Source organism: Pagrus pagrus (genome assembly GCF_965226575.1).
Source record: "Pagrus pagrus genome assembly, chromosome: 24".
Classification (NCBI taxonomy): domain Eukaryota; kingdom Metazoa; phylum Chordata; class Actinopteri; order Spariformes; family Sparidae; genus Pagrus; species Pagrus pagrus.
Window position 1 is genome coordinate 17,908,541 of NC_140206.1, and position 20,652 is coordinate 17,929,192.

The window sequence follows — 20,652 nt, forward strand, 5'->3', positions numbered from 1 at the left end:
GCTGAGAGTAGCCCTTACACATGTTGTATATTAAGTTATTCATTCTATTTGCTTAAAACAATGTAAAGATCACCATTAGTGTAGTTTTGAGAAATGCAAAATGTTTTTGTGACTTTAATGTTGTGTTCAAAGACCTGAAAAATTTGCAATTTGTGACATTTTACCAACCACTGCGTTATTTGCTACCAATTATAAAGAATCAATTGGTTCACTCCCAGTTAATTCCAATAATTGCTAGCATAGCAAAGGACGCCTTGTCAGTGCATTACAGAGATGTGCACTGAACATGAAAATGGTTTAATTTGCCTACAGGCAAGCATTCAATGCAACATTCAGTTTACTTTGAAAGAAGTTTATATTTTTTATATAATTTCAATGTTCTTTGCAGCAATCCTTAAAAATTATATGGCAGTAACATTCCTGTAAAATTAAGCATTATCCACTTTGCTTGTGAAGACTTGACTTGGATTGCTCTGAAGCAATGCACTAATACATCACTGCCTAACAGAGATCTACAGCTGCTCTGACCAGGAGTCTGATCTGGATCATATCTGTGTTTCTGGTGTTCCATTTGATGTCCTCCTGCTGCTCTGCCTCAATCTGGTGATTTAGGGAGTTTTACTGTTAGACAAATAGCTTAACTTGTTGCTAAAGTAACCACTAACAGCTGCTAATTGTAGCTGACTAGCTACTAGTTAGCTCAGTTAGTCATGGAGCTACCAGTCCTATTAACTCACTCTCACCAATACCCTACCAGCATTTCCCACTTGGTCCCCCGTGGCCGGAACAGAAAACCTGCTCCTCCCTGTGGTCCACAGCTCCTGTGCCAGTGGTGTAAACACCAACACTCTCCAGGTGCTCCAGGTGTTAACACCTCTTTCTCTCTTCATTTACTGTCTAGCTTGCTTGACCACTGTTGCTCCCTCAGTTTGGTTGAGCCAGGGAGGTGGGGGCGACTTTGACGGAAAAGTGGATGGAAAAGTGCTGCTTATTAAGGCTTTTTCCTCTTTTCCTTAGTTTCCTCCAACTCCTGAGGGGAGATAGTCGCCATTTAGCTGCTAAATGCCCCACTTTGTTCACCTGCCCGTCTCCAACTGTATCTTGTCTGCTGCCTGGTGCTGAGCAGGTAGTTTGCAGTGGGTCTATCCAAGCTTTATTAACTGAAAACTGTGCCGGTCATAAGGCCATGGTGAACCAAAACAGGAAGTTGTGGGACAGGAAGCTAAACAATACGCTGGAACTCTCTGTGACACCTGTGTGATGCCGATGGGAGCCACATATAACTCCCATAAGAGACCACTTTTACAGTGTAATGTTTAAACTGTCATTTGATAATTACTGCCTATGCATAGCGCTGATTATAGCTGCTTTGAATGTTAATAAACACATCATGTCTCATGCTTGAAGTCACTGCAGACTCTTTCTGTGTTAAATAGAACCTTGATCATTCTCTGATCTTAACCAAGAGGTGCCACTAACTTCACAGAGCCATTAAAAAGGTTGTTGTATTGCAAAAAGAATGATAATGTATTAACACTGGTCAATAATCATTAGCATCCAGAGTATGGTGGACTGAAACTTGATATTTCTGTTTTAATCTGCTAAAGTATTTATTTGTCTTTCTATTTATTACCCCATGCATCTACTTTCCCATTGGATTTGCCTTTTTATTGATGAATTCATTGATTTAAAATAAATTTATATTCATATTAATTCATGTATTATCTTACAAAAAGGAAATGTAGAAGAATGCTGAACTAAATACTGAATTAAATAAATAAATCAATATATTTTCATTAAATTAATGAGTACAATGGAAAATTAAATGGGACAGTAAATAACTAACACAAATGTTAATAAATACAGAATCAAAAACAGAAATAATATATGCAAACTTTTATAAGTGTTGGTGCATTTAATGGCATATTTATTGAGCCATTAATCATGTCTTGCTTTATTTTTGATTTGGGCTGTTTCAGTCCTCCATACCAGAGAACAGCATTATAATTTCCATTTTACTGTAACCAGCCCATCCTGACGCCACACTGACTCTTTCACTCTGCTGAGTCACGCAGCACTTGTCGAGCTAATTGTCTTTTGTGAGCATGTTTATTTTGTTGCCTCGTTCTTCTGAGTTTCAGCTTTGAACTAAACAGTTTGTCAAGCACCATAATTAAATATGACCTGACCTTCAATGGTTCAGACCATCATTTTTCATTAGTCATCATCATTGTAGTGATGTCACTATGAATAACAAGTGATTAAAACCCTGGCTATCAAGAGGAACCTTCATGTTAGGTATTTCTCCCTTTAATGGTGCTGTGATGATATTCGGTTCTATCTATTCAATGTTGTTGCAGATAAATGTCAGACAGATGTTACACACTATCATGCAAATAAACAGGAAGAGAAAGTAACTCCAGCTGGTATCCCCCCTCACTGTATCTCTCTATGCAGGCCCTGGATACAGTAGCACACTTGTACCTTTGAATCAACCCATGGAAAGCGAGCTGAGCGTAAGGGTGTAAACGATCCAGCCACTGACTGTCCAAAGGGATGTGTGAGGTTAAAGTGGCGAAGGGTGATGAGTGTCTGATGACTTCTTCCCTCCACTCACACTCTTCCTCCATCAGCCTGCCGGCGCAGACACTATTGAAAACCCGCAGAGCCTCGTCATCTCCTTACACAAGATGTCTGCTTCAGCCCAGCCTCACACTGTTCACACGCTCGCTGCACCGGGCAGCGTCGCACATTAGCACCTTCCACAACAGCAGCTGGAGGTATCTGTTTGAATCATTTGAACCACAACACCTAGAAATCTTGTGAGGATGCTGCTACGTTCAGCAGGCCTTTCTTGTTCTTTTAAATGTGAATCTAAGTGTGCGCTTTCTGACCTCGATGTCACTTCATAAGGAACGTTCTGTACAAAAAAAAATCTTGTTCAATGACAGAGGTTAACGATAGAAGAGCTTATTTTTTCACTTGGAAACTTTCATTCTGTTCCAGCTTTTGCAAATATTTTCTTTGCATTTAAAGGTCCCTTATTATGCTCAGGTAAATTCAAATATACATTATTTTTTTCATTCTTTCCATTGCTGCAGCACCTCTATTCACCCTCTGTCTGAACATTCAGTGTCTCTTTAAGGCTCCCCTCCAACCCAGTTTGCTCTGATTGGTCGCCTCTTACAAGCCTGAACTGTTTGAAGGCAGGGTTTCTAAACATGGGCTGTGTACATTTCTTCTTTAAAATTTAAATAAATATACAAGAAAAAAAAAATTCTGTCTGGGATCTTCTGTTTGTGATTACTTCTAAGTCCGTCACAAGACGTCAAGACATAACGTTAACAGAGCGGAGCAGCGATCAGCAGCACCAACCAGACTAGCTGACAACCGCTAACGAGCTAACAAACACACGCTGCAGCATTCAACACGTTAAACAAACTCTGTGGTGAACAAAAATAAAGAAGGAGAAGAAAAAACTCAGCATCTTGTGCAATGATGGACCCCCGGAGCTAACAGCGCAGCAGAGAGGCTGCTCTCACAGCAGAGCACAGCCCTTATTATGTTATCCACATACAGACACGCATGTTTTCAAATTAATTAATTCATTAATTGATGCACTTTACTTAAAAATGAAAAGGCTGCAGATCGTTTATCTTAATTTCCAGCTGTGTCTCATATTGTATTTCAGTAGATTAAGGACCCCAGTTAATGGTTTAGCACACAGTTAACTGCAGAAAAAGATGGAGCGCCCTCTTTTCTATTCATTCAATCCATAATAAATTTCGAATTGAGACACCCAAAAATTTGATTCACACCCCTAGTGGCAGCGGTGATATATTAGTAAGTTTTTATTCACCCAAATTAACACCATCACAGGACAGATACTTCTTGGCAAAACCACTTTTGGCACAACACTGGTCTGCTATGCTTAATGATACCAAAGGGACCGACATGACAGCAAACACCACCCAGTCCACCTCTGTTTGGACAGACACTGCTGGGTGCTGTTACAGTCTTAACTTGTGTCACTTTTCTGTGCACAGATGATTTCCCTCCAGTGACTGCAACAAATTTAATATGAGCACCCAATGTGAACCAGTGTGTGTCAATTAGTGGAGAGGGAACACTCATCCCCGTCGGAGCCACATACGCTTTGTAAAATGGAGACAGGCGTGTTTTTACATCAAAATCCGCAGCCTAACAAGATCACCATTTCTACATTGTCACTCTCTCGCTGTTCTACTCGTCTTTCTCTGTTGTCTCCATCTGTATTCTCATCTGCATTCTCTCTCACCCTGTCTCTCTGCCTTCATCTCTTTTTTCCTCTCTGCAGTGCACACTTTTCCAGAACACCTTTTCCCCCCGGCTCTCAGGCAACTAAATTTAGTGACTGGTGCAGACAGCTCGGCCTTATAACAAATGGTAAGCAGAGCAGAGCAGCAGCGGTGGTAGCGGGAGCAGAAGGATGTACTCTGGCTTCACAGACAATAAGCAAACCACACAGCAGATGCATTAAATTTAAATCTGCAAACAACGAAGGTAAACAGAAATGTACACCTGATGCCAGGAGAGTGTTGTATAGGGATGTTGCTATTTACCAAGGCTATACCTACACAAGTACATTCACCTTTATATAGGATCATATATATACATCAAGTGATAACAAGACAAATATCATTTGCGTATAACTGGACAGCATGAGATTGATTTTCCATACAACCAACTTGAAAACAGCAGCAGAGATGTGAACTTTGAAACTGTTTATTGCATATAACATTCTGTATTGCCACTAATTATTCTATAATTATATAGACAGCCCATCATCATCAGAAAAGGCGCCGAACTCTAGTGGCCATAGTAATTATTCAGACAGCAAAGGTGGAAGTAGTGTAAAGAGCGACAAAGTCAGCACGGAGGTCGGGAAGGATGGTCGGTTTAAAGCAAACACAGGACTATCACTCAGGAGACCACAGCTTGTGTCCAGTTCCAAAACAAAAGTCAACTGTGAGTTCCATAAATAAATAAGTAACCTTGGTAAGTTTATAACTAAAGTTACACAAGTAACTAAAAATTAGCTGTAAAATCTGTGATGCTACTGTGTAGACGGGGTCTGCTTTCATTCGTAGGAGGAACTGTTGGCTTGTTAGAGGATATTTGAGAAAAGAGAGGCCTGCCTGTCTCTTAATCACACAGCACTATTCATGTTTCCAGAGGAGAATGTGAGAACATTCAACAAGCTCCCGACTCATGCCAAACTGCAGCGATGAGAATATTTTAATTCAATGGCTGAGGTTTCTGTCGAGCTGAGAGCATTTTCAAACCGCTGTTTCCTCTCGTACAGCCTCCATCTTGCAAAAGGCAGAGTGAGTGCAGTTCTGAAGTATGTTTGATGGTTGCTTTAACTGACATTTCCAGCTTGGTGGCTGAGGACTCCCAATCATTACTTTTCAAACATGTACAAGCTTAAACAGCGCGGCATCAGACCTCGGTACAGCACCGTATTCAAGACACATAACATTGAAATGTGTCAGAATGTGAGGCTTGATTGCACAAATCAGCAATAACAATGTAATGTTAGCTAGCTAGCTAGTTAGCCTCAGAGACATTGGCAAACTAGTATCGTTTGATGCTTTTCATAAAGAAAAGGACGATATGACAAGATAAGTTCTCATAACCCTCGGTTTGAAGTGTGCCTACGCCCTAACACTAGATAGGACACCCTCACTACTCGGTGTCAATGTAAAAAACGGAGGTGTAAGGCTGACCAATATAGAGGTCACACTTAATTCGGTAAAATATACTTTCTGAGAAACTATTTCTACAGCAAACTTGACCAGGAGTGATTTTCTGTCACAAAATGGCCACAGCTTTCCCCACTCCTGAAGGACTCCAATATAGAGTGACTTGAAACCCTTTGCCTAAAAACGTTTGATATTATCAGACTAAAGCATTTTCTTGGGCAACAGACATTCAGAAGCCAAACCTTTATGTCAAAGGCAAGATAAAGAATCCCTGCGCGAGCCAGAAACTTCTTTCATCTTGCAGACAGAAACAAAATCAGATGCACGGCACTGTGGTGTAGATACACGCTCAGATCACAACGGATCAATTTTCCCAGCATGGAATTTTTGGGAGGCTGCTGGATGTTTGATGCGGCGGAATGATTAAAGTAATTGAAAATGCTACGAATGTAAGAGTCTTCGTTTAATTTGCATGCGCTTATCTTGTGCTGCGGGGGTCATTCAAGGCTGCATCTGAATACAACCATTTGAAGTATAGAGAAGAAGAAGAAAAATGAAAACTACCACCTACGCTACCATTAGCAGCTGATTGGCACTGTGAAAACAAAACTCTTGATAGCTGGAGGCAGAGCAGCCCACAAACCATGCACACAATCATGAAATAGTGTATCAGATATCTCTGCAGTGTGTATGTGAGTCTGAGTGGATTAACCTGCTTCAGTATGTACTTGCTCTATTATAACACACACATCATGAGTGACTCGAGTTGAATTAAAGGCATTAAAGATTGAACAGTGTAATCAAAAAGAGCTTAAGAAGGTTTCCGCTGTCCACCTCCCTGTCTGTACACCCGAATAGCAACATAAATGTCATCCACCGTAGCTTTACTTCGCAGCAAGACCAGCCAGTTGGTAAAAACAATGGGACCCAATTAGTCATTCAGTCAATCACGAAATCAATAAATCACTTCAGACTCAATAAGCCTTCTCAAAACTGATTAAAGGCGCAGATTGGTAGACTCACCCAGAACTCCGAGCCGGTAGTTGATTGTGATGACGATGACATTCCCGTAGCTGGCAAGGATGCTGCCGTCAATCATGTTGCCGGTTCCCTCCATGTAGGAGCCGCCGTGGATGTAAACCATGACTGGCTTTAACCCGTTCTCATCGTGGATATCTGCAAAGAATGAAAAGAAAAGGATATAATATCTAATTCTATTCAGCATCTAGTCAGCATTTTATGGCCCAAGAGTGTCGACAGCGCCGCCTAACTATGGGTCATTTTGATCCGCTTTCTTTTTCGATATGGCTCTCAGAGGAATGTGCCTTGACACCTATGCATTTAGGGATAAAATTCAATATAGAGATCACACTCCCCTGGCAGAGATGCAGTGGTCTTCATTTACAGAACCAATACTTCTGCCACTACAGTCTGAGTCTTCAATATAAAGATCTGTAACAGCTTGGAGCGAAATCCCGATAATGTTGGAAACACTGACAGCATTCATTCTCGATGTCGTAAACAACAAGCAAACTCTAAACAGTATCAGTGTCTACGCCACAGGCCAATAAGTTTGACCATGAACACTGATCGTTTTAACAGTACAGTGAAATAGAAGGATAGATGTTGTTAGAGATATGGTGTGACATTTTCTGGAACACTTCATGGCTCCATTTCCATGGCTTTAACCCTGCAATCTCTACATCTGTCTCCTCCCCTGCCTGCTTCATTTGTTCTTTGTGTAATATGCAGGGAACGCTGCAATTAGGCCAGATGAATACGTTGTTTATGAGGCTCTCCAGTTGTGATTAAGCTGGGTGATTAGTACATGTGTAGGTGGTGATTATAAATTAAGAGTGGGCCCTTTGCATGAAAGAAGATGTAAGGAGAAGATATAAATCCTCATAACAAAAAGGGCTCACAATAAATCAGCAGGCGGGATATGTATCATCTGGGTTTAACACGGAGTCCTCTGGATGCACTCTGGCTTTACTGACACCTAAGAAACAGACAGTCTGTCGCAGAAATAGTGTTTGTGGAAATGTTTGTTTCATTTCACTCCTTTTAACCCGAGAGATGAATCCGTATCATTGTTGTCCTCGCATGGCCCAGCATCTCAGATCTCCTGCACTACAGTAAGCCACGGTTGCCTGGAACCAACAGCTGAACGAACCCATTATCCCCGGCCATGCCGACCAGGCTGCTTGGAAGTCTCTCAAATGTCAGTCGGATGACAGCATCTGCTGAGGAAAATATTGAGGGGAAAGGGGAGCTGGCCTGCTTTCGTGCTGCTATGTGAGAAATTTAAAGCCATGATATTATGCTTATGGTAAATTCAGCCCGTTCTCAGTCCCGAGACATCAAATACAGCAGCATTTTTAGTAGCCCTGCGCTTCTAAGTATGATGCTGTAGTTATCCACCTAGCATCATTTGCCCATCTAATGCAGTAGTATAAAGACCAGGAGATGGTTGGGGTGGTTGGGTGGGTCATACAAAGGACTTCCTCCTTCAGGAGACTGAACTTCAAGTCTCAACATTGATTTGTTTAAAGTTATGTTACACAAGTACTGTATCTGACATCAGTTACAAAAAGTGAGTGACATGAATCCTCTTACATAAGTACACTAACGTAGTTATTTTAACTCTCTTCCTAAACCTAACCAAGAAGTTTTGCTGCCTAAACCTAACTGCGACCATTTAACAATATTAACTATAATCATTAGAGCGCACACCTCAGTCCCACTTTAATTCAATCAGCCCTTTTCCAATATGAAATAAAACATTTAAATCCACTGGATCTGGATTTTTATATGGATCTGCATCAAATTGTGCTCACTCATACTGTAGAAACCTAAAAACCAAGATCCATGCATTATTCCCTGGGTCTATTCTGGGCTGAGACCCACCCTCCATCAAAGTTCCATCAAACCCTACTTTGTAGTTTTTGTGTAATCTTGCTGACAAACCAAAACATCCAAGTCCTAGGCCGAGGATATAACAGTCGAAAGATTGTAATATGTCAGTATGTGAAAGCAAGCTTTATTTTGAAAGTCTAACTGGACATTGCATATTTATTTACTAACTTGACGGGAGCTCTTTACATGCAAACCTGACACTAGAGGGGGAGGTGGAGTGTCCCAGGCTGAAGCTAAGGTCACTGACCAAGCTGCTGTATTCGACGGGGTGGGATTGAAATCCAGTTGGGTAAATTCTAAGATAGTAGCTTCCATTTAAAGCCCTCCAGTCAGCTTTTCTTCCAGTCTCACGGTCAATGTTCCTCGTCAAACATAGAATGGGGGCGTTGTTAATTATCGTACATAGTTATTAACATCAGAACCAGACTGCCATTCCAACTTCTTCATTTGCTCGACCACTAACACACTACGCACTGCTCTGTTTCTTAAAGGAGCCACGATGCTGCTGAATAATGCCTCCCTATTAGAGGACGATGGTAGACAGGCAGCGGTGATGTTCTGGGTGGTGTTAATCATCTGCTGCAGAGCCCTCCATGAGTTTATTGCTAATTTCCTGTTTCATAATAATTTAGTGAAAAGCCTGTTTTCTGATACTGTTTCATTTAGCTGTTCATGCAAACAAAACAATAACTGCGTCAGTACAACAACAGAGTCAGGTCAAACTCATCATTCTGCTGCTGTTTGTTTCTGACATAATTAGTGTTTCCATTCACCATTTGTTTTCAATTTTTGCTATCTCTATGAAGCCGCCGTCATTGAAATTCAACACTTTCCATTTAGTACACGCTCAGGAATATGAACGTTATTTGAAAGCATCTCTCCAGTTTTAAAGAGTCTGCCTGGATTTCTGGTGCCATAAAAAAATCTAAAGAGCTCCAGTTTAATCTAATCTAATCTTAAGAGCTCCAGTCTGTGCTGTGTAATTGGTTTTAAAAGGATGCCTGCTGCCCACACCAATTATTGGTTTCTCTTCCTGTTGCCACAGGCTGTGACGAGATTCTGTGACAGTATGCGACTGGAACGCTGGCTATACTTCATATGTTGCACCTCAGTGGGCTTAGCAGAAAACACCACAGCCAGCCAGCCAGCCAGACAGGGCGGCAGGGAGGCAGGCACAGGGCAGGAGGAGTGTATCATTCTCCTCCTTCGCAAAAGAAAACAGCGAGGCAGAGGAGTGGAAAGCAACCCACAAAGACAGGTTATTAATCTCCGCTGTGCTTTGAGTGGGTGCCTCAGCTTTACTAATGTGCCTGCATCTCTTTCACAACTCCTCACCTGCAACCACGCAGGGGGCGGGAGGACGGGTTCTGAACAGAGAACCTGAAGAGGAGCCGGGGTCAACATCCTGGACGGAACCAGACGGAGTCCCTCGGTTAAATACAGGCCCGCTAATTACAGAGGCAGGACGCCAGGATGGTGTCAATAAGCTCCTGTTTGTGATTCAGTTCTGCATTATGAAAGGCCCGGTGGAACAGTGTGGGCGGCGGAAACAACCTTGAAGAGGCAGATGCACATAAAACAAGAGCGGTGCCATTAAGTTGTCACAGTGTCTAACTGATACGCATCTGATGGTCACTGCAGGCCTCTGTGGGCTCAGACAAAACTATTCCGCTGGCTCTCCATCAAACAAACAGGCAAATTGACTGTTACTACCCATCTCTTTTTGTGTAGTGCTGCCGTGGAGTCAGAAGTCAGCAGGGAGAGAGAGAGGGTGGGAGGGCGGGCACACAGGGCACTTTGATCCAACAGAAAGACGCCCTGCAGATTTAGAGTCGTGTTTTATGGCTGGGGAAGGAGAGGGTGGTCTCGGGGCACCGTGTCCCAATCCTGTCAGCGTGGAGTGCACTTAAAACTAAAGAAATCAAACTGCTTCAAGTGCTCTTCTCTCTCTCTCTGTCTTAATATCTGTGTGTCTCTCGCTCTCTGCGCTCTCTCGGGCCTGTGGAGCTTCCTGGGTGACTGTGCAGCGAGTTTGTCCCGGACATTCATCACTGCCACCCGGGCCGGGGGGATAATATATTCCTCCACTGGCTGCGCGGCGTGGCACACATTACTCATCTTTATACGGGTGAGGGGGGTGGGGGGAGGCAGGGGGTGGTGTTCAGGGGAGGGGGGAGCTTGTTCTAGGGGGTCTGTCTGAATTTTCCATTGCTTTCAGCATTTTCTACTGTTAGTGGGACGAATACAAATGGCAGTTAATGGATGCAATGTAAAGTGCGTCCCCCACTGCTGCCTCCGCCTCCACCACTATCACTGCCATCAACAGTGCCTGTCCCTGTATGCTCTCTACTGACAGCAACCTACTTCCTGTTCAATACAGTTCTAGTGACATGCCGAAAACAGCCTGCTTCCTCTTTCCAGAGTCGCACACAAGTTGTTTGGCCAAAGTCACTCAAATCTAGTGAGAAATTGTTGTTGAGTTTAGTGTCAGGAACCAAAAATGTAGAATGTGGTCACAAACATAGAGACTATATACAATAGTGTATGTTAACATACAGTAAATTAACATATATTTTGATCCAATATCAGCTTATTAAAAACAGTATGTATTAATATTAAGATGGAATGTTTTATTATTGTATAATGTATTATATAGTCGGCCATATATAAGCCTGTGTATGGCATAACATTTGTGAACGTACAGTATGATTATGTAAAGGATAAGTCAAATTCATGCTATTTTCAAGTGAACAAAAAGTTACCGTTTATTCTTCCAATGATCTCATCTGCTCACGGGGGTGAAATGGTCATAATGTATAATGTTGATTATAGCACCATGTGCTATGGCAACAGCAGCGCATAAGGATGCAGGAGCCAATAGCTCCTCCAAATTATGCTACATTTTTGTTTTTTTAACCGTCATTTAACCAGCTTCATAGCTGAAATACATGCTGCCTATGGCAGAAAATACTGTCATCATCATTGGAGAAGAAATCATGTTTTGGATGAATACAGTGGGCTTTATGGTTGCTCCTGGCTAATGTCTGGTTGCAGCAAAGGGAAATGGACAAAATGGGACAAAACAACCTGAAATCAGAGACCATTGTGCCCACAGAGACTTCTCCATCACAACATCTCCAATCAAGCTGTTGCACGACAGGCGCACCGTGTTCTGTGCCGACAGAGTGCAGAACTACAGCTGGATGAGGCGAGGTGGACTGTTTATAACATCGATGCTTGGTGCTCACACACAGTCAGAGTTGATGGACAATATCACCACCATCTTGAAAAAAAGATGCACTACATGTTTATGTATATTTGTATATAATAAAAGTATTTATGTTGTATAATTTGTGCAGCATGAAAGAGCTTACAAACTTTCATTCTGTTATGCAACCCTGCGTTGTGTAATGACGAATATATTAGCTTTTACCATGTACCTTTATATAATTATTTGGGTATTAGTATTAATCAGAACTTGTTATTCCAATCACACATTGAGAACCTTGTTTCCAATCTGAACTAGGTTCCTTTATTGGAAAAAAAAAATCATTTTTCTTCCTCCAGGCAAGGAAACGCTTGATTTCAACAACGCTTTTACCATTATTGGTTTATTTGCTCTTTATGAATGCACCAGACCAGTGCTGAGAGAAGTTAGACACTGTCTATCAATGTGCCTTTTTCTTTTATTAGTAGCTGTGGAAGTCTCGCACACCACTGCAGTCTGTATGCTGCTGCCACATCCCTGTGTACACATTGGTCGGTTTTCATATAAATCCCTCCTTGGGCTGTAAAAACCAAAATCAATATAGCCTGTGCTCTCACAGTATTCTACAGATGTTGGTGCCCAGAGTTAGAACAGAATTAGGCAAACAGGAGTTTATATACCCTACCCCTAATTCCTGGAATAATCTACAGAAGGACCTGAAATTGTCAGAGTTTATTACCATGGCAGAATGTAAGTTGATTTTAAAAGATTGTGTAAATGGTTCTTTTGGTTGATAAGATTGTTCTCAAATCTCCACTAAATTTGTTTTGCTTTCTCCTTCTGATCTTGTATTGCACTTTAGCTGAATATTGTGTTTACTCATTTGTAGTGCACGACAGTTGAATGGTATGTATTGTGTTTACTGTTATAAAGGTGTTTATGCTGCCCTCTTGGCCAGAGCACTCTTTAAAAGGTGATTTTAATCTCAATGAGGCTTTGACCTGTTTAAATAAAGGATATACAGTATAAGTCGGCAAAATAATCCAATCATGGTGGAGTGTTGAGGATGAGTTCAGAAGCCTGAGTAAAAAAGCTTCTCTGTAGCAGCGGATACTTCTGTATCACTTGCCAAAAGGCAGCCGGGAAAACAACTAATAGTTATTATAGATATTTGATCTTGCATTTTGTATTCCTGCCGCTTGCATCACGAGGCAAAATCTCCCTAAAAAGGAAGAAGTATGTTTCAAGAGGCTAGCTTAAGTTTTAATCCTGACAAAATGTTGTTTACTTGACTATACACATAGCACACTCAACCTCCACATCACAGTGCTGCTTCTGCGACATGATATCACACAGAAACATAATGCTCTCGCTCACACACATACAGGCTGCTTATCTCTCTCCCTTGCTCACACATAGACATGTTAACACAGCTCTATTGCTGTCCATCTGTCCCTCTCTAACTCTTACATGCCACGTCTCTATATATCAGACATGCATGTTTCAAGCTTCATTGACATTTAGAGCAGCAAACCACCAGAGTGTCAGAGATGTCCAGTAATACTGTCTGGTTACTAGATACTAATCCACAACTGCCAGCCAGTCAGAATAGCCGTATAGCCTTATTTTTATACCAATATGCAATGAAATATATTTTCCCTTTATGTAGACCTAATGTTTTAACATTATAGCTGTTCTTTTTACCTATTGTGTCAATTGAACAGTGTGTCAATTAGTGTGAATCTCATATGTATTGACGTATATATTTAATGATGTACTTGCAATACATATATCAAATATGTTCTCAATATTGCTAACAGATCATTGACATTTTGCATATATTGTAAAAATATTACCATATATTTTCCGGTACTTTACGTATATTTTTCTATATTAATATATAGCAGTTTATGCAAAAATATGTTTAAAGTAATTGATCTTTAGATACAAATCTGCATATCTTACCTATGTTTATGAAAATGTACATTCATTATATTTAATACAATATATATTATAGAAGCCAAATGACAGTATTGTCATACATGTAGACCCCTTTTCACTACATACTGTATCAATGTATGCTCATTTACTTACTAACGTAAGTAAATGATGTAACTAATGTGGAGTAAGTGATGCATTTATGTGACATGATTTGTAACACTTATCTAACTTACATTACATAACTTACGTGACTGAACCTAGTTATTTTAACCAGAAGTATAACATTTTCTAAAACCTAACCACATAGTTTAGGTGCCTAATTCTAACCAAACCGTGACCATTTGACAACGTTGGGAACAGTCCAAAAGTTATATGTCTAAATATGTGAACTGTTTGTCAGCAAGCTTTATTTTGAAAGTCTAATGTATTCAGAGTGAGAACAAATACACTATTTGTGGTGGTATTTTATATGGCCACTTACCCGATTTTTGTATGGGAATATACATGTATACTGAATACTGTACATGCAGCCCTTGTGCTTTGTATGCACCGTAATCTTCTTTCCACAGTGTCTCTTTTCAAAGGAGCAAAGTAATTACAGTAAAATCTCAAAAAGCAATTCTAGTAATGCCCTTAACACTTCTTGTTCTGGGGACATAATTGAATAATTAGAATTGAGGGTACGTTTGATTCAAATAGAACTCTCAAGGCGAGCACTTCTGACAAAAGCTCATTTAACGGTAAAGAGCAAACTTCCAGAAGGAACAACTGAACACAAGGTCTGAGAGAGGTTGTCTGCAGTGCTGCGAGGTTTCTCTGCAGCAGCCGCTGAGGTATAGGTGGAACCACAGGGGATCCACAGGAGTAATTCATTGCCACTGCAGATGTTCAAACAGTCAGAGTGCATTGATTCTGCGTTCTCTCCTCAAAACACAGGCAAGCCAAGGTAGTGCTTGAACACACTCTTTATCCAGACCTTTCACCATATAGGAGGCTTTGTTTAAAGTGTCAACGTTTCTCTTTTTCCTGTCGATTCACTGTAGCACATAATATCATCAAAAGCTGAAATGCATTTGTTTGCTTCTCTCATCTCTATTCACTAAAACTGTGCTAATGATGTCTGAGTAGGAATATGTTGCTTACATAATCAAATGCATTGCGTTTACTCCTCCAATTCTAAGGTGGATGTTGTCTATTTCCACAACAGCTGTGGACAGATGGTGCGTTTTAATCGGTTTTAACAACACAGCACCATCTCCCAAAGATCTGGCCCCTCTAATTTGAGGTAAACTATACTACATCTGTTAGGTGCAAATCCAATATATGATGGTATTTCCTAACCGGCGTTATGAAACCCCAGAGGAAATTCAAGCTTTTAGAGGATAAGGGCCAAGCAAGACTAAATAAATTACAGTTTCCAAAAGGAAATAAGAGGTATCACTTCAGAAAACCAATTTGGAGATCATTCTCCTGTGAAGAGGAAAAAAAATCAGCTTACATAAAAGAAGTCTGCAAGGTGAAGTTTTAAACATTAGCGTACCACTTCATTGCATTTATTCGCAGACAATTTAAAAGGTCCAGTGTGTATGATTAAAGAGGATTTATTGGCGGAAATGGAATGTAACATTATAATAATTATGTTTTCATTAGTGTATAATGACCATAAACTAAGAAACATGAAAATGTTGTTACCTTAGAATGAGCCTTTTCTCACTGGAGTCTACCATGTTGCACCGTCATGTTTCTACAGTAGCTCAGAACGGACAAACCAAACAATGGCTCATCACAGTGCTTCTCACATCGTAGGTAAGGGTTAGATGAGGTGTGTTCAGTTGGTCCCCTAAAGTGCATTTTCATTTTGGAGTTCTACTTCTTGCTTTTAGGGCACTTTGTTTTGTAGACGTGAGGAGCCAGGCAACAAACCACCAAGCCTGGGGATTTAAGGGGCTTTACATGTAAACATCAGTTCACTTATCATGAGTGGTGCTATCACAGCCCAGGTGCCAGGATAAATGTTAGCAGTTAACATTTCACTGCGTTTTTGGCAGCCAAAACAGGTATTTCAAGCCAAAACAAGTGGTTTCTGGCCAAAACCTGACCAGACCATTTGTACTGCATTGTCCCAACATATACTAGAAAATCAAACCTAAAGAAACGTAAAGATGCAACATAAAGAAATGTAAGGTTTCAACACTGCTAGAGGTCACCGTCTAAAAACAAACGTTGATTTGGGTCATAATAGGCTGCGTTCACAGACGACCTATGTGGTCATTTTTTGTGATGATTCTATAAAACGGCTTTAACCACATTTTGCTATACTGTACTGTCATTTCAGATCCTGCCATTCCCTTAACCATTCACATAACCCCTTTGTTTCCCGTCACCTGTCCTCCCCTGCTCATCAGCACATTTGCTCCCACTTCCCAGTTGGCTTTGCAGCATACAGTGAACACCAGCCCATTGTTATTCATTCTTGGTCAGATTTTCTAATGAGTCTGCCAATTACATTATGGCTTTCATCTCTGCCTGCCTGATCCTTGCTTATCTGTAACCTTGCCTCTTGGACCCTCTGCCCTACACATTTTCTCATCTTCCAAGTCTGCCTGCTATTGATCAGCCTGTTTCTGACAGCATGTAAAGCTGAACTTTTAACTTTACCTGCCAATCTGTTGTGCATAGGTTTGCACTGACGGCCCATAAAGCTTCATTGTTGTCTGAAAACTATTAAAAATACATCAGCGAGCCACACTCTTCCACTACGTGCCTATTCCTTCATTACCATGAACCCACACACACACACACACTGCACTTTATTTTGATTCAATCCCACACACACAGCGTCCTGCTGCCAGAAAAACTCACTAGAGCACCAAATGTGGATTAATTTGCTGCTGAAAATAGTCCCCAACAAATGTAATATGTAAAGTAAATGTAAATGTAATAGCACAGGGCAAAGCCTTTTCACTCAATTTGGGCCCAGACTTTGCATGTAATTAGCATCTGATCTACCAGCACAGCAGCTCATTACCCCGGCATCGTTGTGCAGGTGGAGCAGTCGGAGCAGGTCGGTGGAGGATTTATCTGAGATCACCTCGCTCAGAACAGGAGGGATAATGTGATGCTGCATAACAATAAAGCAGAGACATTTACTTCACTTGAGAATAAAAATGTCTTTTACTCACTCAATTATAACATAGATAGTCAGCTCTGTAAACCTACGCTGATGCAAGTCAGTAAACTGAGGTAAATTCAGCCAAATGCACATTTACATCATTAGCTTATCCTCTTTAAATGTTTAAGGTTAATTAATAACAAGACTCCCTGAACGCCCTCTCTCCTCTTCCATAGCTGTTATATCGTCTTCCCTTTAATTCATATTTAAACTTTTTGCAAATGATATGAACCTTGATTAATTCACCAAATCGACATTTAACAACACCTGTTGTATTGTCTGTACTTATGTCTCACTTTATCATGTCTTACATCATTACTTAGCTTGTAATTGATGAGGTTGATGAGTGCTGCGCACAGATCACCGATCTACACAAGTTGATCACTCGCAGGCCTACTACCAGGTAAAACACAGCATCACTGATGTTGTTACTTTTCTTCTTGATTAACACATCTGTACTTTGAAAGCTGGGCCTGTAGGTGATTTGTCACTAAACTGTGTTGCTGTGAACTGACCAGGTTATCAGTGTGTTGATAATCACCAAACTTAACTAACTTTTAGTCATTTATGTATTTATTTATATATCATATTTGTTTGTTTGTGTGCTTGTTTGTTAGTTGCCACACAACCTGCCTGCAGTGTTGTTGGAAATAAAATTAACTAACCAACTGTGTGAATTTCTCATTTTCAATAATTTCTCTAGCATTTGTTATTATAAAACTCCACTCCACAAAACAATATGGAAGATTGAACATGTCTATATTAAAATAAACCGATCTGAAACTTGATAGCCTATAACTGCTAATGTTAAAGCTCCGATAACTACTTAACATGATTTAAGCTCATCAGATTGAGGATCCTCATCAACTTGTACTCACTCACCCATGTATCCATGTATTATTCCCTGAGAAATTAACAACAATGTAAAAATAAAAATCCTATCTTGCGGTGTCATATACAGTAAGAAAAGAAAATCCTGGATCTGTCTCTTTTTCCAAAACCATCCTCCATCTAAGTTTTGGGGAAATCCATCCAGTAGTCCAATCATAATAATAATAGACATAGTAATAATAATAATAATAATGCTAATGATAAAAATAATTTGTAGTTAATATAATTAATTCACTCAGGATCTCCATACCCCCATGTATAATGGGAAGCGGTCACTGAGAGTGCAGAGCATATTTTTTCCCATGGATGACTTATTTATATGTAATCTTTTTACATTTCCAGTTGGATGATATGAAAGAACCCTGAAAGAAAAAAGAAAATGATGGAGTTGAGGCGTACAGTTGCAGCGCCCCTTGTATAAAGAGCATTAATGGCAGCAGAGCTCATACACAGAATATGTCTATCTTAAGGAGAAATTAGTTTGGAGACCCAATGAATTCATATGTTTAGGTCTGATTTGTTCGAAGCTTCTCATTATTTACGATTAATTTTAACCTTACGTAAAATCCATTCTGTCGGGAGGGTGATGCTGCCACCTTCATATATGTGTTCTGTGAACAATCCAATAAAAACATCCGTCTTAAAGACTGGTTTCAGTCTATCCACAGCACACAGAGCTGCCCGGCTGATGCTTACTCGTGTAGAAGAATGCGTGTTGAGGATTATGTCAAATATCACTCTCTCGAGCAACATCCGTAAAAACTGAACAACTGGCCATAATAATGTGATTCAGAAATGTCACTGCTTTTCCTGGCACTTGCGTGTCTCTCCGCCAGAAGACAAATGGTGCCCTTTAACTGAAATGTCTCCTATGGCTTTTTCACCTCCAGTCATCTGCCGGTCCCCACAGATTACCCAACACAGTCAAGAAAAAGTGCGGCACCATTTGGTTATTTTCATGCAGAGAAACGAGGTGTTAATAGAAGAAAGAAAAAAAAAAAAAGAACGTGGCAGAGATTTTGTCTTTCTCCAAGCTACTGATGAGCAAATTTCTACTGTCAAAACAACATGGGTTAGTGCTCATGCTTCACCGAGCAATGGGAGAAGGAAAAAAAAGGAAATGTAGAGAGGGAGGAGAGGGGCATGATCGCTTTTTAAAATTTAATTCATCAGAGGAGGCAAAATGACATGCAGAGCTGAATTCAGATCACGTCTGAGTCGGCAGCGACAGGTGAGATAAGGATTACTGGGACCTCCTTCCTGTTTAGAGGTGCCCTCTCACCTCAGGTAAGATCCTCTGATTTACAAGACTCCAAAGAGGAAAGAGGTTGATACAAAAATGAGGAGCTGAGACGAGTGCACTCAGATGCACCTCGAGGGGGATAAAAAAGAGAGGGAGGTCAAAAGAAACGGATTCAAAAAGAAGTCTGCGGGTTTGCTGTCATGCACAAGTGTCAGGCTTTTATTTTGTTGGTCAAAAAGGGGAAAAAAGAGAGAAAAATACCTTCATCACCGCCACCATCATTACTGTTGAAATCTGCGCCTTGCGGCTTGTTTGAGTTGGCCCCTAGTGTTGAGGAGAAAAGTAGAGTAAGGGGAGACATTTAAAAAGAAAAAATAGAGAAAAAAGAAAAAAAAAATCTTTTTTTCAGCAAAAAAAAAAAAAAAAGAAAAAGAAAAAATCTGATTTAAAAATGCATGAAAAAGGTTAGGGGGGTGCTGTGTGAGGAAAAACAGATTCATTGTGAGCTGAAAAAGCTGTGGTGTGATGAAGTCTTTCACTAACAAGGAGCAAAACAGCAGCCCAGCAGGGCCAAAACAGCAATTTGTGACCAAACAGTTCCATCAGCTGAAACAAATCTGTCACACTGGTGTGATACACACTCTCATTAACTGCACAATCAGTGTGCAGCATCAAAGCAAGCCCATCACTCAGACATGAAGAGCTCGCGTTTCTCAGGGATGTGATGATCGCTCAAAGGATGGTCTGTGAGTTGAAAGACATTAAAAACAAAGCAACAAAGACTGCATGTTCTCAGGTCAGAACCATCTCTGTCAGATGTGACAGTCATAGTCCTGACAGCTGCGCAATCAACACACAAACATGAGACTGACATAAATCTTCTCATCGTCAACACTGCCTCTTGGTCTCTTGGCTAACGTGCTGCCAAAATCTAATCCATAACTCGTTTTTCAAAATGTGAAGTTCATATTGTATTTCACAGATTTTTTTTTTATTATGGTTTGTTCAAATACCATTTCCCCTTCTTATATACTTACTGTAGACTAGTATGTATGACTAGAAGTAACTAACTGTTGAGGTATATTAGCTATCTAAAGGGTCGCTTCATCCAAATTCCCCATTTTTTTCTTAATATAATTATTCACTTTCTTACCATGAGGTATATCGATAACACCAGTGTCACGTCTGTACAGTAAATATGAAGACATAACCTGGAGATGGTTAGCTTAGCTTAGCCTCTTTAGGGCCCAATCAGACAGAGAGAGGCGCACCACATTGCTGTAAGTCACAAGATTAACAGTTTAAAAAAGAGCAGTGCTGTGCATTTTAAAAGTGTTTTGAGGCTGTTCCTCAAAAAGGCAACAGTGATCCGTGTGGGCATGATGATAGGCTCTTCTGCTCTGAGTTAAGTTTTTTTTTTTTTTTTTCAAACTCTGTTCAGAGCGCGTCTAAAAATGCAAGCTGAGCAGGGCGCATAAGTAGCATGCAAAATGCTCACTGCTTATAGAAAACGTGTGGAACAGACGCCTCTCACTGC

At 40.5% G+C, this 20,652-nt stretch overlaps 1 protein-coding gene across 1 annotated transcript in view; it reads right to left on the reverse strand.

The window, feature by feature from the left end:
- Nucleotides 1-20,652, reverse strand: part of nlgn4xa (neuroligin 4 X-linked a) — a 112,665-nt gene that overhangs the window by 53,389 nt on the left and 38,624 nt on the right. The window contains exon 3 of the mRNA XM_084347020.1: nucleotides 6,768-6,920. Coding sequence (XP_084203146.1) covers nucleotides 6,768-6,920 — 153 coding nt within the window. The remainder of the gene's footprint in view (nucleotides 1-6,767; nucleotides 6,921-20,652) is intronic.